At 33.5% G+C, this 18,430-nt stretch overlaps 1 protein-coding gene across 3 annotated transcripts in view; it reads left to right on the forward strand.

Moving 5' to 3' along the window:
* Positions 1-18,430, forward strand: part of DDX50 (DExD-box helicase 50) — a 28,437-nt gene that overhangs the window by 7,938 nt on the left and 2,069 nt on the right. For all 3 annotated transcript variants that reach the window (XM_010951674.3, XM_074374112.1, XM_074374113.1), the window contains 10 exons: positions 106-223; positions 351-536; positions 1,013-1,158; positions 4,569-4,718; positions 11,956-12,117; positions 13,658-13,777; positions 14,518-14,591; positions 14,816-14,975; positions 16,521-16,655; positions 17,769-17,813. In XM_010951674.3, the coding sequence (XP_010949976.2) occupies positions 106-223; positions 351-536; positions 1,013-1,158; positions 4,569-4,718; positions 11,956-12,117; positions 13,658-13,777; positions 14,518-14,591; positions 14,816-14,975; positions 16,521-16,655; positions 17,769-17,813 (1,296 nt within the window). The remainder of the gene's footprint in view (positions 1-105; positions 224-350; positions 537-1,012; positions 1,159-4,568; positions 4,719-11,955; positions 12,118-13,657; positions 13,778-14,517; positions 14,592-14,815; positions 14,976-16,520; positions 16,656-17,768; positions 17,814-18,430) is intronic.

The following is an 18,430-nucleotide window of genomic DNA, read 5'->3' on the forward strand; positions in this document are numbered from 1 at the left end:
AAAGATGAGATTCCTGGTTTTAAATGCATCTATAAAAAGACTTCTCAGTTTGAATTTAGATGTTTATAGAAACTTATCTTTTTGTTTTTTAAACCTCTTGCTCAGGTACTTGTTTTGGCTCCTACAAGGGAACTAGCAAACCAAGTAGCCAAAGACTTCAAAGATATAACTAGGAAACTCAGTGTGGCATGTTTTTATGGTGGAACATCATATCAAAGCCAAAGTGAGTAAATATGTATGATAGTAGCACAAAGATCTATTTGCTACTCAAATCTAAAAAAAAAAAAAAAAAAAAAAAGGTGAAAATCTATATTTGACTTTTATGTGTTGATATTTTTCTCCTCTCACAGTTAATCATATTCGAAATGGTATTGACATCTTGGTTGGGACCCCTGGTCGTATCAAAGACCATCTGCAGAGCGGCCGGTTAGATCTTTCTAAACTGCGCCACGTTGTGCTTGATGAAGTGGATCAGATGTTAGATTTAGGTTTTGCTGAACAAGTTGAAGATATTATCCATGAATCCTACAAAACTGGTATATCTTAATTCAAAATAAGCACATTAGCAATTATTCTCTCATCTAAAAGCTTATGGATTTTTTATTTCATGAATTTTTATTACATTCTCCCCAGTGTTCTAACAATACTAAAGGTATTTGGTTTTTCTTGAATAAGAAAGTACAATAGCATATTTTAACCATTTTCTTAGCTTTCTATGCTTTCTTTTATGTATAATTTTTTATAGTAAGTAGTTTTACTAATTCATTTTACTGATTTCTTTGCTCATTTTTCCTCCTTAAATTCTCACCTTCCTTCTGGGTTCAGTTTTCTTCCTATTTCCCCCCAGTGTTGAAAGTTGAAAGTTTTAATAATTGCAATGAAGTTTGTGTGTTCAAAATTCACTCCAAGTTTTGAATTTTTCATTATTTCTTTGACGTTTGGGGGGATTTTTATAAGCTAACTGCATTGTAGGATATTAAGAAAGCATTTGAATTCTTTTTGTTTATTTAAGATTCTGAAGACAATCCTCAGACTTTACTTTTTTCTGCAACTTGCCCACAGTGGGTATACAAAGTTGCAAAAAAATACATGAAATCCAGATATGAACAGGTTGACCTTGTTGGGAAAATGACTCAAAAGGCTGCAACTACTGTGGAAGTAAGTAGCTTTCCAGTGTGATAGATTTTAGCTTTTAGTTGGTATTTTGAAATTTGTTGAAGCTAAACTTACATTTTGGGTACCAATTCAGGCTAATATCTCTTTTTTGCCCTTAGTCAATGAGATAACTATGTATTTCTATAGTCTGAGACTCAGGAGCAGAGTAGAATAAATAGGGGGGAAACAGTATGTGAACAGGCAAGTCCTAACAGGAGATAAACAAGCAGCCATAGAGATAGACTTGAATGTATGTAGAATGTGACAGGCTAAGTGATTCATCTCAATTTGAAAAGAATAATGCTGGTGCTGGGGTAACTTGTTAAAGCTTAGGTGGAAAAAATATCCTCATTTCATACCGTATACCAAAAATATTCCCAAAAGATTTTTTAAAATTAAATCATAAAATAATTTAAAGCAGATTATAGAGCAACAGTTATTTGACATCAAGAGAGGAAAGGCTTTTCTAAACATAAAGACAGAAGAAGATACCATAAAGGAAAAGGTTTATAATTTTGACTCCATGAAAATTTAAACCAATAGTATATGTTTAAAAAAAAGAATTTTAAACGTAACATTTGCATTATTTATGACAGGTATGTACTGTATATGTCACTTTTCTGTAGATGTATATATATGTGTAGGTAGATAAATATAGTAAACAAGAGTATAATCTATAAATACAATGTAATGATCAAAAAGAATGAATTTGAGTGATAGCCAACTTACAAAATGGTATGTGCAGAATCATACTATTTTAAAGAATACGCAAATAATGCTAATTGGATTCTTTAGGTATTTATGTACAGAGACAGGTGGGAAGGATGAACATTAACTAATAATGATTACTTCTGGGAAAGAGGACTTTTATAGTATGGGATGGTCAAAGGAAGCTTTGTATATTTTGTAATGGCTTAAAGTTTTACATTAATAATGTAAAATGTATCAGTGATAAAAGTTTACTAAGGACATTTTCAAACAAGTACGAAAGTTGGATAGGACAAAGGAGCTGAAGTACCCATCACCAGGCTTTAACGCTGATCTTTTCTGTAGCCTCATACATTTCTTTTTTAAAATTTATTCTTTATTTTTTGTTTGGGGGGAAGTACTTAGGTTTATTTCTTTACTTATCTATTTTTATGGAAGTACTGGGGATTGAACCTAGGGCCTTGTGCATGCTAGGCATGTTCTCTACCACTGAGCTCTACTCTCTCCCCTGTTTTTCTTTTTTTTTTAATTGAAATATAGTTGATGTACAATATTATGGTTTCACGTGTACTACATAGTGAATTGATATTTGCATTCATTATGAAATGGTCACCACAATAAGTCTAATAACCATCTGTAGCCATGCATAGTTGTTGCAATATTTTTGACAACATTTCTTATGCCTGTATGTTACATCTCCATGGCTTATTTATTTTGTAACTGGAAGTTTGTACCTATCGATCCCCTTCACCTATTTCAGGCCCCCCCATCCTCCACTTTGGCAACCATTGTTTTATTCTCTGTACCTATGTATCCGTTTTCATTTTTTGTTTGTTTTGTTTTTTAGGATTTCACATATAAGTGAGATTGTACATTATTTGTGTTTTTCTGTCTGACTTAATTCACTTAGCATGATACTTTTTAGATTCATCTATGTGGTTGAAAATGCAGGGTTTCATTTTTGATTATGGTTGAGTAATATTCCATTGTATACATATACCACATCTTTATCCATTCATTTATTAAAATCTTTAATAATCTGGTTCCACTGTTCCTTTTTTTCTTTGCAATTTTTTATTGAGAAGAACTGATCATTATCTTACAAATTTCCCGTAAGTCTCAGTTTTGCTGATTTGCAACCTTGTGGTGTTATTTAACATGTTCCTCTGTGTTCATTTGCCTGTGAGTTGATGGTTAGATTGTGAGGCTTGATCAGGTTTAGGCTCTTTTTTATTTTAATTTTTGAAAGGTAGAGAGGAAGAAGCAAGACTTTGTCGTACCTGGTACAAATAATTCTTAGTTTTCTTCTTTGTGCTTGTCTCTGTTTTCCAGATGTTCTATAATGAATTGTTTTAAACAGTTTTACTGAGATACAATAAGTTAAAATGCACAGATTTAAAATGTTACAGTGTGTTTTTTCCCAACATTTTATCATGAAGATTTTCAAACACTGAAAAGTTGAGAAAATTTTATAGTGAACACCTGTATATCCTCCAGCTAGATTCTGCCATTCACTGTATTTGCTTTATTGCCTATCTACCCATTCCTACATCATCTTATTTTTTTTATTTATTTCAAATTGCAGAAATCAGTATACTTCCCTGTGAGTATTTTAGTGTGCATATCTTTAGAGTTCAATATTTACAAATTTTTTTAACTGAGGTAAAATTCACATAACAGAAATTAACTACTTTAAAGTATACAATTCAGAGTCATTTAGCACATTCCCAATGTTATACAACCATTGCTTCTGTTTACTTCTTAAACACTTCATTACCCAAAAGGGAAATCTGTAACTGTTAAGGAGTTACTCCCTATTCCCTCCTTCCGTTAGCCCCTGGCAACCACTTGTCTGCTTTCTGTCTCTGTGGATTTACCTATTCTGGATATTTCATATAAATGTAATCATTACAACATGTGGCTTTTTTGTGTCGGACTTCTTTCACTTAGCATGTTTTTGAGATTCATCCACCTAATATTTATTTACATTTTTTAATCTTTTTAAATTTAATTTTATTTTTTTGGGGGGAGGAGGTAATTAGATTTACTTATTTTAGAGAAGGTACTGGGGATTGAGCCCAGGACCTTGTGCATGCTAGGCATGCGCTCTACTACTTGAGCCATATCCTACCCCCTTACTTACGTTTTTTAAGCTAAAAAATTTTTACGTAAAACAAAATGCAAACTTTTAAGTGTGCATTACCTTAGTTTTGACAAATTCATACATGTGGGTGACCCAAATCCTTATCAAAACAAAGAATATTTCCATCATCCCAGAAAATTCCCCTGTGCCCCTGCCCAGTCCCCCTTCAGAGGCGGCCGCTGCTCTGCTTTATTTCCATCATGGATTAGTTTTGCCTGTTCTAGATCTTTATACAAATGGAATCCTACTGTGTGTACTTTTTTTCTGTAATGCTTCATTGACCCAGCATATGTTTTGTGATTCATCCATATTGTTGCATAGATCAGTAGTTGGTTCCTTTTAATTACTGAGTAGTATTCCACTGTATGAATATACTATAATTTGCTTATCCTTTCACCTATTGATGGCTGTTTGTAAATTGTTTTTAGATGGGGTTAGGGAGAATTATTGTCTTATTGTCTTCCAGGAAGGCCATTCTTAAACAAATAGAAAAAAATGTACAAGAGAAATCTTTTCCAATAATTTAAATGAAACAGATATTCGATTTTTTCTTTCCTCAAAGCATTTGGCCATCCAGTGCCATTGGTCTCAGAGGCCAGCAGTTATTGGAGATGTCCTTCAAGTCTATAGTGGGTCTGAAGGCAGGGCTATTATTTTCTGTGAGACCAAAAAGAATGTAACTGAAATGGCCATGAATCCGCACATAAAACAGGTAAGTCTTTTTTCATGCTTTCTCTAATTGAGACTATAGGGATGAATCATGGAATTAAAAAATCATGTTGTCCTTTGTAGACTAGGTTTGATAGTCATTCTTAGAATTCAGTCTAATTCAGAAAGATGTTATAGCCAGCCTTTCATGATCTGTTAAGTCAGGATAGAATTCTGTCCATTTTCATCAGAAGTTTTCTTAAGACTTTGCAGATGTGATCTTGAAAATATGAAGAATGAAATAGTGAGTTTCAATGGATAAGAGTGGGTAATATTTTAGAGTTGTGTATAAAATGAATCAAAAATATGTATTGAATGAATGGATCAAAATACTAAATTCATGTGTTTTTTTTCTTTTAACTTTTTATAATAGAAAATTTCAGACGCATACAAGACACATACAAAAGCTGACGGTATATTGAGACCCTATGTATTTGTTTTCCAGCTGCAGCAGTTAACTTATTTCATTCAAATGCCCATTCACTTCGTGCTCCTGAATTACTTTGATGCGAACCCTAGATAATATTACTCTTATTTGGGTATGTGTCTGTAAAAGGAAAGGGTTATTTTTAAAAAGCCCACAATGCTGATATGACATCTAAAAAATTAACAGTAATAAATATCTTCAAATATCAGTTAGTCTTCAGATTCTAAATTGCTTTTTTTTTTGTTTTATAGTTTGTTTTCTTGAATCTGGATCCAAATAAGATTCTTACATTGTGTGATTTCATTAAATCACTTCAACATATGGATTCTTCCATGTATATTTTTTTCCTTGTAGCTTTTTAAAAATTACTGTTTAAGAAACCAAGTTTTCATAATCTAGAGTGTTGCTTCCCTGTTCTATCATTTAGCATGCTCTCTGTCTTCTGTATTTCCTGTAAATTCAGGTTGGTTGGTTTGTGGCAAAATTATTTCATAGGTGGTGTACTTCTTTTAGGAGGTATATAATGTCTAGTTCTTTCTTTTTTTGTGATGTTAACATCTATTGATAATAACACCATCGGTCCTATGTCAATGTCTCTCCAGTCATTTTTGTTGTCTGTCACTTGTTGTCTAGTGGATTCCCAAGGAAGGGCTCATGGAAACAATATTGCCTATTGGTAATAGCTTGTTTGTAACTTTATACCTTAAAATCATTTTGGATGGATACAAAAATCTTGGTTCACGTTTTCTTTCCTTCAGTGTCTTAATATGTTTTTCCATTAGAATAAAGCATACTATAAAAAGTCTGCCAGTCTGATTTTTTCCCCTTTACAAGTGATTTGTTTTTTTGCTTGAATACAAAAGCCTTTTTCCTTTAAAAATCACTAATTTTACTAGAATATATTTTGATGGTGTTCTTGTTCACTTTTTCTGAGTATACAGTGTACACACGCAATTTGTAGTTTCAGATATATATTTTTTCAAATTTCAGCAAAATTTTCTTGAATTCTAATTTTTTGATATTTGGTTTGTCTGATTGCTTTGGTTTTTTTCTTTAGGGACCCTTGTTTCATGTATTTTGGCTCTTTTTTCCTCTTTTCTTTATCATTTTATCTCAAATCCTTTTTATCTTTTTTTATTTCAATCAATTTTCAAAATTAAGACATCTTCTGTTGTGTTTAGTGTCTGATATTCCTTTCAGTATGGTCTTCATTTGTGGAAAGTCTTTTTCTTTTATTTCTACTTCTTTTTTGAATCATTTCACCCCATATTTTCCTTTTTCTCATTCTGATTTTTCTTGTTCTTTCATATGTCATATATTTACACATTTTCTTTTAGCTCATTCAGAAATAAAATGCTATACATCTTCATCTTCCTAGAGCTCTTGCATTGTTTGTGGGGATATTACTCTTTTTTTCCCCTCATAGTTACTTCCTATGAGATTTAACTGTGATCTTTTCTGTTGTTCATTTTTAGATGAATTTAATCTTTCTGAACTTTAGATGGGGAGATGTGGGTCAAAACAGTTTTCTAGCTTTACAGCTCTAGAGCTGCTTCTGTTATTTTTTATAGTGTTTAAAAATAAAATCTGCAAATTATATCTCAATAAAGCTGTTTTAAAAAAAAAGGTCTCCAACTTTCTGAGCTCTGGTTGATTTTTCTCCTCACTTTTATCTGGATCATTGCTTTCCTTTGCTTCTGGGATCCCTGGCATCCTCAGTTTGGACTCTAGGTCCAATAATTTCTCCTCATTGTGGGGCTTTGTCCTGGCAAGGGAGCACTGGTTTGTTAGTTTTGGAAGCTCATTTGGGCCTAGGCTGTTCTGGCCTCTTTCAGACCTCATCTTTGGCTCCTCACAATCACCCTTAAGTGTGCAAAAATTCTCCCAGTTTCAGCTGACTTTCTCAAATTGGCCCATCATGCTTTCCAGAGACTGTTCTTAGGACTAGCAAGTCCCCCCTCTTCCCAATACATAAGGTTTTGTCCCTACCTGCTCATGTTTTAGAAACCATGAAAATACCTTGTCACTAAATTTTGTTATAGATGTTTGTGGATTTTTAATCTTGTTATCCTAGTTGCTCTGTTTTTATGTGGGAATTGGAGATTTAAAGACAGTGCTGGCCATCTTCTCCAGTGTCATTTTAACTAATTGTGTAACTTTAGCTTTGCATCCGGTATAAACAGAGACTCTAAATAGTGGAAGAAATATTGAAGAGTAGTTAATTTACCTTTCCTGTCTTGTCTTTAGAACACTCAGCAGCAACTGTCTTGCAGAAGCTATTGTTTTATCTCATAGGGAGGAATTAACTGCCTTGCTGCAAAGGCAGCTGGGTGAGAATTCCCATCTTAGTGGACAATAGTCAGTTTCTGTGGTTGGAAGGAATGCACTTCCTCCTCCTCTGGGTAACTATTTGCTACTTAGGTAGAAAGTAGTAATAGTATATCATTATGGGTAATACGGGATCTTTTTGACTAACCATGGAACTTTAATGGTTAACTTATTTTTATTTTTAAATTTTACTTTAAATTTTTTCTTTGAGTCAGGTTTTACCAGAATAATGCCTTGTTAAATTCTAAGCAATTATACACACCCATGCATGCACACAAACTTTTGGAAAATAATTTATTCATAAGTTGGAGACCTAGAAACTGTCACTGGTGTCATGAATGTATTATGTCCCACTTAGGACTAATTATCAAGTAAAACAATCTGTATTGTATCAAGTTTTTAAAAAATTTACTCTGAAATACTGTCCAGTTTATTTAAAGTATGTTTGCTTTGGACTTTGATGATGATGATGATGATGATGATGATGATGATGATGATGATGATGATAATGATAATGATTCCTTTTGTGAAACATGTCTCTTAACTTGGGTTCCATGATACCGCACAGGTTTTTTTCCTTCTCCCTGGCTAATCTTTCCCAATTTTGTTAACGTCTTTTTGTATTCTTACTTGTACTTTAAATTTTTTTAAAACAATTTTATTGTGGTATACTTTCTGTACAGTAAATTATATATATTTCAGATGTACAGTTTGATTAATTTTGATAGATGTATACACATATGAAATGACAACCAAAATCAAGATATCGAACATTTCCATCTCTCCCTAAGAGGTAGAAATTTTGAACTCCCAATTTATCCCTTCCCACCCTCTTTCCCCCTCTGGTAACCATAAATTTGTTCTGTATGTCTGTGAGTCTGTTTCTGTTCTGTAAATAAGTTCATTTGTGTCTTTTTTTTTTAGAGACCACATGTAAGTGATACCTTAAGATATTTTTCTTCCTCTTTCTTTCTTACTTCACTTAGGATGACTATCTCCGAGTTATCCATGTTGCTACAGATGGCATCATTTTGTTCTTTTTTATGGCTGAGTGGTATTCCTGTGTGTGTGTGTACCACAAGTTCTTTATCCAGCCATCTGTCAATGGACATTTAGGTTGTTTCCATGTCCTAGCTATTGTAAACAGTGCTGCTGTGAACATTGGGGTGCATGTGTCCTTTTGAATTATGTTTTTCTCAAGATATGTGCCTAGGAGTGGGATTGCTGGATCATATGGCAAGTCCATTTTTAGTTTTTTAAGGAACATCCAGAGTGTCCTCCATAGTGGCTGCAACAATTTGCATTCCCACCAACAGTGTAGGAGGCTTCCCTTCCTCCACACTTTCTCCAGCTTTTATCATTTGTGGACCTTATAATGATGGTCATTCTGACTGGTGTGAGGTGATATCTCATTGTAGTTTTGATTTGTATTTCTCGAAAAATTAGCAATGTTGAGCATCTCTTTATGCGCCTGTTGGCCATCTGGATGTCTGTACTTTAAATATTGGCATTTCTCACAGTTCTAAACTCTTTAATTGTTTCTTCTCACTTAACATCTTCTTTCTGAGCATAGTGATTAATTGCACTTTGGAATCATACAGATCAGGATTTAATTCCCAGTTGTGTTACTTAGTAGCTGTGTAACCTTGGGCAAATCATTTCATATTTCAGTGCCCATGTTTCCTTTTTAAAAAGTGGTATTAAGTTTTTTATACTTTTGAGACTTAAAATCATTTAAACCATTTAGTACAGTGCTTTTCTTATAACAAGCAGTCAATAAGTGTAGAAATATAGAAATATAGTTACATATGTAAATATATTTAATCACTGCTATGGCTGCGATCATTGTATATATACTGATGATATCCACATCTATTTCCAGGTTAGCTTTGTCTCCAGCATCTAGACTGGTGTTTATCCTACTGGCCACAGACATCCTATCCCATTATGTACTTAGAATTGAATTCATTCTCTTTATTCGCCTTTACCTGCTCTGTCTCCAACATTCCCTATTGTTGAATGATATATCTACCCATAGTCTAAGCCAGAAATCTACATATCATCCTTGACTTTTCTTCCTTCCTTTTGCTGTCTAGTTAACTACAAAGTATTTTTAGATTCTATTTCCTATGGCTTGAAATGGTACATTTCTTTCCTACTGCTGTTACAGAAGCTCAAAATCTGGGAGTCATGTATTTGTTTCTTTTTTTTATATTCATTTCCACTCCCTTCACCAAGTCCTTCCAGTTTCATCTACTAATAATAGTTCTTGAATTCATTTACTGTCCAGCTCCTACTTACCTTTCTAGTTTCATCTTATTATCGCACTTTCCCCTCATTTCTGTACTCTTACCAAACATGCCATGTTTCCTCTCACCCACAGGGCTCTTGAACTTGTAATCTATCTTGCCTGGCAACTCCTATCCTTCAGATATCAGTCCAGAGTACTTTTCTGGGAATTCTTCCTTGCCTCAAACTAGGTTAGGTTGTCCTCTTCTAAACGCTTTTTGCCTCTTAGACCCTTGCATCATCAGTTACACTTGTTGGCTAAATTTATCTATGTGCCTTTTTGATGAATGTTCATTTCCTTGACTGAAGTATAAAGACCATGAGGACAGAAGCAGTTTTACTTTTTGTTTGGCATTTTTATCCCTAGTACCTGACATGTAGATTACTAAATATTTGTTAAATGAATAAGTGGTCATTGGCACTGCCTTGGTGAGGCCACTGATATCTCTCCTGAGTTTCTACAGCAGCCTGCCATTTGAATCTCCCTAGCTTTTGCCTTGCCCTTTTCTAATACCTTGTAGCCAGAATGTTCCTTCTAGAGTATAAATATGTCCATGAAAATCTTCTGCTTAAGTCATTCAGTTTTTCCATATTGTCCTCAGGATAAAATTCATATTCCTTTTCAGCCTCATCTCTCACCACTTCTCCTTCTAACTCTGTGCTTCAGCAATACTCAAATATCTATAGTTCCCCAGATACACTAATTATGTACAATATTTCTTATGCCTGGAACTTCCTAGCCTCCTGCTTCTTTTTTTTTCCTGACTTACTAGTTCCTTATTATCTGTTGGTCTCAGCTTCAGTGCTGCCTTCCCCTTAAACAATATTGAATCAAGTTCCCCTCTTAGGTATTCCTATAGCACCCTGCACCTTGTTACAGCACGTATCATACTGTATTGAAAAATTGTCAACTTGTCTGTCCCACAATGTTTCTTTATGGTTGTTCCAGAACCTGGCATAGTACCTGAAGCATAGCAGGTGCTCAGTGAATTCACTCATGAATGTGTTAAACACAGTTACTACAGTTCAGATACTGTTGAAGTTAAATAGTTGTTATGAACTTTTAAATTTTAATAGTGGCTAGAAATACTAGGAAATTTATTTGTAACACTAGGAAAATTATTTGCAGCGTACATGGAAGATCAGCCCAGTATAAACTAGTTCAGTTTCACTAAAAATTATAGAAATATAAGTTAAAATAACATTGGGAGGGGGAGGGTGTAGCTTAGTGGTAGAGTGCCTATTCAGCATGCACGAGGTTCTGGTTTCAATCCCCAGTACCTCCATTAAGTAAGTAAATAAACCTAATTACCTCCCCCCCACCAAAAGAAATGGTGTAAAAAGAAATCCAAAAAAAGATTTACATAGTTTAAAAAAAAAAACATCGGGAAATCATTTTTACCTATTAGAATGATAAGGATTATAACAATTCATAACGTACAGGTATATAGATAGGTGGGGTTAGATGAAATAAACACTCACAGAATGTTGAAGAGTAAATGAGCACAGTTTCTTTTTATAATACAGTTTTGTAATACCTATTAAAATATTAAATGTTTATAATTTTTGACCTAGAAATTCAGCTTATAGATATGTAGTCTGTTGAAATATACATGTACTGAAGGGTCTAGAGATGTAAGTACAAGGTTGTTCATTGTAACATTGTTTCTAAAGGTGAAAGTTTGGATGCGACCCAAATGTTCATCAGTAGGGTATTGCTAAAATAAATGATGCTGCAGCCATATGGAGAAATCATATACGGTTTTTATAAATTAAGTAGATGTGTTTCTCGATATGGAAAAATGGCTAAGATGTAATAAATTTATAAGGCAGGTTGCAAAACAATACATACATAGTATAGTCCCATTTTTTATAAGTAAATACATAAAATTATATGCTAGGATATGTGAGGGGTATGTGTGTGTGCGTATGTATTTGAAAAATAATATGTGGAGGAATATTCACCAAACTGTTAATAGTTAATTATTAGGAGGCTGATACTAAGGGAAGCTTTTGCATTTTATGTTAAATATTTTTCTGTAGTGTTTGATTTGTTTTTTAAAACAATGAACATGCAGTTTTATAATTATCAGAAAATAAGATTTAAAAACAACAAAGAGCACAGACTGTATGGTGTTTGGGTGCTATCAGTTGCAAGTATGTGCTATATACTTACTTTTGCTTTTTTTCCAAATAGAATGCCCAGTGTTTACATGGGGACATTGCACAGTCACAAAGAGAAATTACACTGAAAGGCTTCAGAGAAGGTAGTTTTAAAGTTTTGGTGGCAACCAATGTGGCTGCTCGTGGTTTGGACATTCCTGAGGTTGACCTGGTGATTCAGAGTTCACCTCCACAGGTAAGAAAGTAGGTTTTTTTCCTGGTTTTATTGAAAAATAATTGACATCACTGTATAAGTTTAAGGCATACAGCATGATGGTTTGATTTACATATATTGTGAAATGATTACCACAATGAGTTCAGCTAGTATCCATCTTATTATGTAGGTGTTTAAGAAGAAAAGAAAAAAGGAAAAAATGTTTTCTCTCTGTGACGTGAACTCTTGGGATTTACTTAATTCACAACTTTTGTATACTATGTCATACAGGATTGTTAGCTGTAGTCGTTGTGTCATACGTTACATCCCTAGTAGTTAGTTATCTTTTAACTGGAAGTTGGTATCTTTTGACAACCTTCCTTCATTTCTCCCTCCCCACTGTCTGCTTCTGGTAGCAAGTCTGTTCACTGTTTCAGTGAGTTTAGTTTTTTGTTGTTGTTTTCTTTTAGATCCCATATATAAGTGAGGTCATACAGTATTTGTCTTATTTCACTTAGCATAATGCCTTCAAGGTCAATCCGTGTTGTCACAAATGGTAGGACTTCCTCTTTTTTTTACCGCTGAATAATTACACCATTGTGTGTGTGTGTGTGTGTGTGTGTGTGTGTGTGTGTGTGTGTGTGTATCTCATAACTTCTTATTCATTCGTCTGTTGATGGACACTTAGATCGTTTCCATGTCTTGACTGTTGTAAATAATGTTGCTCTGAACATAGGGGTGCAGATACGTTTTTGAGTTAGTGTTTTCATTGCCTTTGAATGTATTCCCGGAAGTGGAATTGCTGGATCATGTGGTAGTTCTATTTTTAATTTTTTTAGGATCCTCCATACTGTTTTCTGTAGTGATCATACCAATTTACAGTCCCACTAACAGTGCGCGAAAGTTCCCTTTTTGCCACTTCTACACCAGTTCATGTTACCATTTGTTTTTTTGATGATGACTATTCTAACAGATGTGAGGTGACATCTCATTGTGGTTTTAATTTGCAAGGAGATGAGATTTGATTTGGAGAAAGTAAGAGTGCCACTTTTTACAAGATACTGCTGAGATATGAAAAATATGTTACCTGTTCTTGCTCTTTTTTTGTTAGTGCAGTGTTAAATTGATCAGTATCTGATACCTTTGCAAATGATTAATTTCTTTATTTGGATCTTAAGCATGAAATCATGCAAGGGAATTATTAAAAGTTGCCATATAAAGAACCCTGGGATGAGGTGGATAAAAAGGTTTTTTAAAAAAAAATTTGGGGGGGTAATTAGGTTTATTTATTTATTTTAATGGAGGTACTGGGGATTGAGCCCAGGACCTCATGCAAGCAAAGCATGCACTCTACCACTGAGCAGTACTCTCCCCCTTGATAAAAAGATTTTAAATCATATCACCTTTATTACAGAATTTAAGCACAAAAATTCTTTGAGATGTTGAAAAGAGTGATAGGATTAAAATAGATATATTATTATTGGTAGGCATAGTTTTGTTATTATTAGTATTATTATTTGGATGCTGGAATGACTGTTTAATTTGCCAGATTTTTAAGAAGTGTTACCTCTTTTATTTTTAGGATGTTGAGTCCTATATTCATCGCTCTGGACGCACAGGTAGAGCTGGCCGGACAGGGATTTGCATATGTTTTTATCAACCAAGAGAAAGAGGTCAATTAAGATATGTGGAACAAAAAGCAGTAAGTAGAGTTAAATTATTTCAGGCTTATTATCTAAATGATGCCTTAGAAAAGAGCTCTTTTTATATTTGTTCTCACAAATAGATCTTTATAACTTTTCTCAGTTTAAGCTGCATTTGGATGTGAAGCATGTGAAGAGCTAAATTTATTTTAGTTGCAAGACTTTGTTTTAATACAGCTTTTTTTGTGAAGACAGAAGAGCTGACTTTCTCATTTTTCCCTTGAATTTCTCCCTTGATACTAAAATCAGAACTGCGTTGAGTACCTTTTAGTCCAGTATTGTAAATGGATGACTATGACATTGTCTTGGTGTAATAGTCAAGATTATACTGAGTAATGGTACAGTAGCCAGTTTCTATGAGAATTTACACACTTTTTGTGGTCTGAAGTTTTTGTAGTATTTCACTTTTTCTATTTTTTATGGTATGTGTTTTTAAATACATTTTTTCATGTACTCTGTAAGATGAAGATCATAAAACTGATTGATGTAAACAGCATCTTTCTTTTTTAAAATCAGCTTTATTTTGCAAGTGAAATTCCGTGATTGTAATTAAGAGACAATCAAAAAATTTTTTTCTCTTTCTAGAATTTATAGTTGATGATTTATTAGAAAATCTTTTGGTCTGCTAGGGCTTGGAAATCTTTTAAGTCCAAGAAATGGAAATTCAACAAACTAGATTAATTTAGGAATTAATTGTAAAGGCTTCCATTTTTCTTTAATGTAATTCTTTCATTTTCAGGGAATTACTTTTAAACGTGTAGGTGTTCCTTCTACAATGGATTTAGTTAAATCTAAAAGCATGGATGCCATCAGGTATGCTTTCTGACCTTGCTGAATAATTTTTTCTCTTGTATTAGGCTATACATCTTTAAGCTCTCCTAGTTCAAATATCAGAAAATTTAATCACCAGTTTTACCAGCAGACATTTAATTATATTAAAATACGAAAACGTTGCTCTTTCTTTTCCCATTCATTCTCTTACCTTTAATTTTTCCCCTTTGTCTTGACCAAGAAAATTTACTGTTTTTAAACCATAGGTCTCTGGCTTCTGTTTCTTATGCTGCTGTTGATTTTTTCCGACCATCAGCTCAGAGACTGATAGAAGAGAAAGGGGCAGTGGATGCATTGGCTGCAGCATTAGCTCACATCTCTGGCGCATCAAGTTTTGAACCACGATCTTTGATCACCTCTGATAAGGTAGAAATCCGTGAGAAAATTGGTTGGGGAAGATTAAAACTGAACCATAGATATCTCTCTGGAGAGAAATATAGGACATTTTCACTTTGCACAGTACTGGGTTAACCAAAGCTTGTGTACCAGAACCTCTTCTTCATTTTGTTTGCCATGGAACTATGCAAGTCGAGAAGTAGACTCTGTGTGGCCAACACAATATCATGCAAAGTTAAGGATTACTGTGTGTGTGTGTGTCACCATCTGACCTGGCCCCCTGCCAGGTCAGCATCAGATGTCAAAATAAACCATACCAGAGCCATATATTCAAGTTATAAAGGTGTATTTTACTCTCTGTAATTAGTCAGTAACCTGTGGGGTGATACTTTAGCACTGAGCAAATATCCTATCCCTACTAACCCATTAGATACTTCTTAAGAAAAAATTTAAACCATACTTCTTAAGAAAAGATTAAGATAGACTTTTAGAGCTAAGAGGTATCTAATAAAAGGTCATCTAACCTCTGATTAAATATCTTAGTAGCAGGATGTTAGTGGTTTGATATTTCTTTTGTGTGTTAGACCAAAATCCAAAGTCTTTGACATGAATGTTCTATAGGGTCTTCCCTTGCTACTTCTTTGGCCTCATCTTTATCACTCTCCCCTTGCTTGTTTCAGCTACCCTCACCTACTTGCTGATGCTCAAACATAAACTCAGTCCTATACAAAGCCTTTGCACTTCCTTATGCTGTTCTGAATGTTCTTTCCTTTTAACAACCTTGGCTTCCTCCTCACTTCTTTCAGGTTTCTACTCAAATATCGTCATATCAAAGAGGTCTTTCTTCATCACCTTATCTAAAATAGCTTACCCCTCCCTTTACTCTGTATTTTCAGTTTCTTCCCCTGCTTATTTTTTTTCATGTTGCTTATTACTGACATTCTGTTTATTTCCTTATTTGTTTACTGTCTCCTCCAGCATTATCCACCCCCCTCAACACACACACACACTCTAGAATGTAACCTCCATGAGACAAAGGCCTCTTGCTGCTGAACTGCTTGCACCTAGTGCAATCTCTGGCACATGCATAGGGGCACTCAAATATTTGTTAGGTGAATGCCTCCCTGTATCTTCATGTTGATTGATCCTTGTGCTGTCCAGTGAAGTTTTACAGAACAAGTAATTTTTGATTATGTATTAGTCCTTCAGAAGGTTTAAGAGATTTATGTCCTCTTGTTTTTCTAGTCAAAGCTAACTTTGATTCCTTCAGCATTTCCTTAATTCCTCACTACCTTATCTTTAGTGTGATACTGTAGTTTAATTTCCTCTTAGAGAATGATGATTAGAATTAAATGTAGTCTTTACAGGAATGTATAAAAGAATGGAAATTTCAGTGATCTATAAACGTTAGTCTTCTATTAATATAGTTTCAAAGAAGTAATTTTTTTAGCAGTCATATTATACTCTTGGCTCTTAAGAAGTGCATGGTTAAGTCATAAAGGGCTATGAAGATAGAATGTCATTGTCCTTCTGCTGCTGCTTTTTTTCCAAACATAATGTGACTTATTCCTTAAGGGGTTTGTGACCATGACTCTGGAAAGCCCAGAAGAAATACAAGATGTCAGCTGTGCTTGGAAAGAACTTAACAGAAAGCTGAGTAGTAATGCTGTGTCCCAGATTACCAGAATGTGCCTCTTAAAAGGAAATATGGTAAGCTTTTCTAGACAACTGCTATAAAAATGTTTATAAAGACTAGCAGATTTTATTCATTCTTTCTTCTTTTAAAGCCTAATGAGATGAATAATGCTGTTTTCTCCATGTGTTAGTATGTGTCCAGTTGTAAATTTGAAGAATTATATAAGTAACCCATTCCTCTAAAAAGCTATGTCATTCTACTTAATTTGACTAATATCCAAGTAATCTAAGTTTCTGCCTTTGTATACATGTTACATATGGTTATGTGTGTTTATTTTCTAAGATTAAGTAATTTATAATTGCAACAGCTTAACAGCTCGATTTTTGAGAGGACACAATATTGGTTTTTAAGTGGCCTGCTATTGGTTGTTAATGAGGAATACAGTGAATTAAGTATTTTTATACATTTATGAAATAGCAGAGTTAAAACCACCTGTAATCTTAGTGACTGATTTCTTCTAATGGTTTTGAAAAAAGATACTGTATTTATTCATCTAACTTGACTATATAAATTCATTATAGTCTAGAACTGATTATTTATTAGAAATAGTTATCTTTCTCAAAATTTAATATTACTTACGTTCAAAAAATTTGTGGCAAGTATGAGACAAATATACACATTCAGAAAAAAGGTGGAGGGGAAGGAAAATATACTAAGATCCTTAGGCCACCTATTTGGTATACTGGAATATTAACTTAACTTTCAGCTTATTGGCAACCAAGACCAAAGAGGAAAGATCTTAGGTTACATCATTCTCATTATCTGGTAAACATTTCAGCTCTTTAGGAGACAGTTTCTGGCACTAAATTTTTAAAGAAATTTATTAGGCAGGTCATTTTACAAGGGACATGAAACATTATAGTGTCTACAAAAACTTCTAGTGAATACTCTAGATTCTCAGTAGTAGTCACTTCTTATTAGATGCTGTTTACTTTTTAGATTTAGGAAGTACAATTAGCAGCCACTCTGTGTCATGCATTATTATATATTAGATGTTTTAATCCTATAAGCAATCATGGGACACACTTAATCTTTTCTTTTTTTAACCTAATGTAGGATTACCAGCAGGTATTTAAAAAAAATCAACTCATATGCATTAAATAAAAATGTTTTCATTTTGCTTTTAGGGTGTTTGCTTTGATGTTCCCACAACTGAGTCAGAAAGGTTACAGGTATTTAAAAAATCTTATCTGTTATATAGTTGAGTATGTTTCTCTAAAAGATAGGGATTTAAAAAAACATAGTCATAATATCATTATCATGCCCCAATCAATTAACAATTACTTAAGAAAATAATAACAAATAGGAAATATCCAGTATGTATCATAACTTAAAACATCAAAAAATTATGAATAATTTCAAACGTGAAAAAATAGAATTACATAATAAATCCTGATGTACCCATCACCTAGCTTCAGCAGTTATCAACTAACTCTTGGCCAATTGTGTTTCATGTCTACTTCCACCCACTTCCCCACTTCTGAATTCTTTTGAAACAAATTCTAGGAAGTCTGTCATTTCAACCATAAATACTTTTATGTGCCTAAAATATTAAAAACACTTAAAAAAAAAACCCATAATACCATAATTAAATCCCCCAAAAGAATTCTTCAATATCATCCAACTTTGTGTTTAAATTTTGCCTGTTATCTCCTAAATATTTTTAAATATAAAGTTTATACATTGTAATTTGGTGTTTATCTCTTTTAATCTGTAGGTTCTCTTTCTTTTCTGTCTTTAAAAAAATATCCTTGTATTTTATCAGTTGAAGAAAGAGATTGTCCACTGA

Source organism: Camelus bactrianus, chromosome 11 (genome assembly GCF_048773025.1).
Source record: "Camelus bactrianus isolate YW-2024 breed Bactrian camel chromosome 11, ASM4877302v1, whole genome shotgun sequence".
Classification (NCBI taxonomy): domain Eukaryota; kingdom Metazoa; phylum Chordata; class Mammalia; order Artiodactyla; family Camelidae; genus Camelus; species Camelus bactrianus.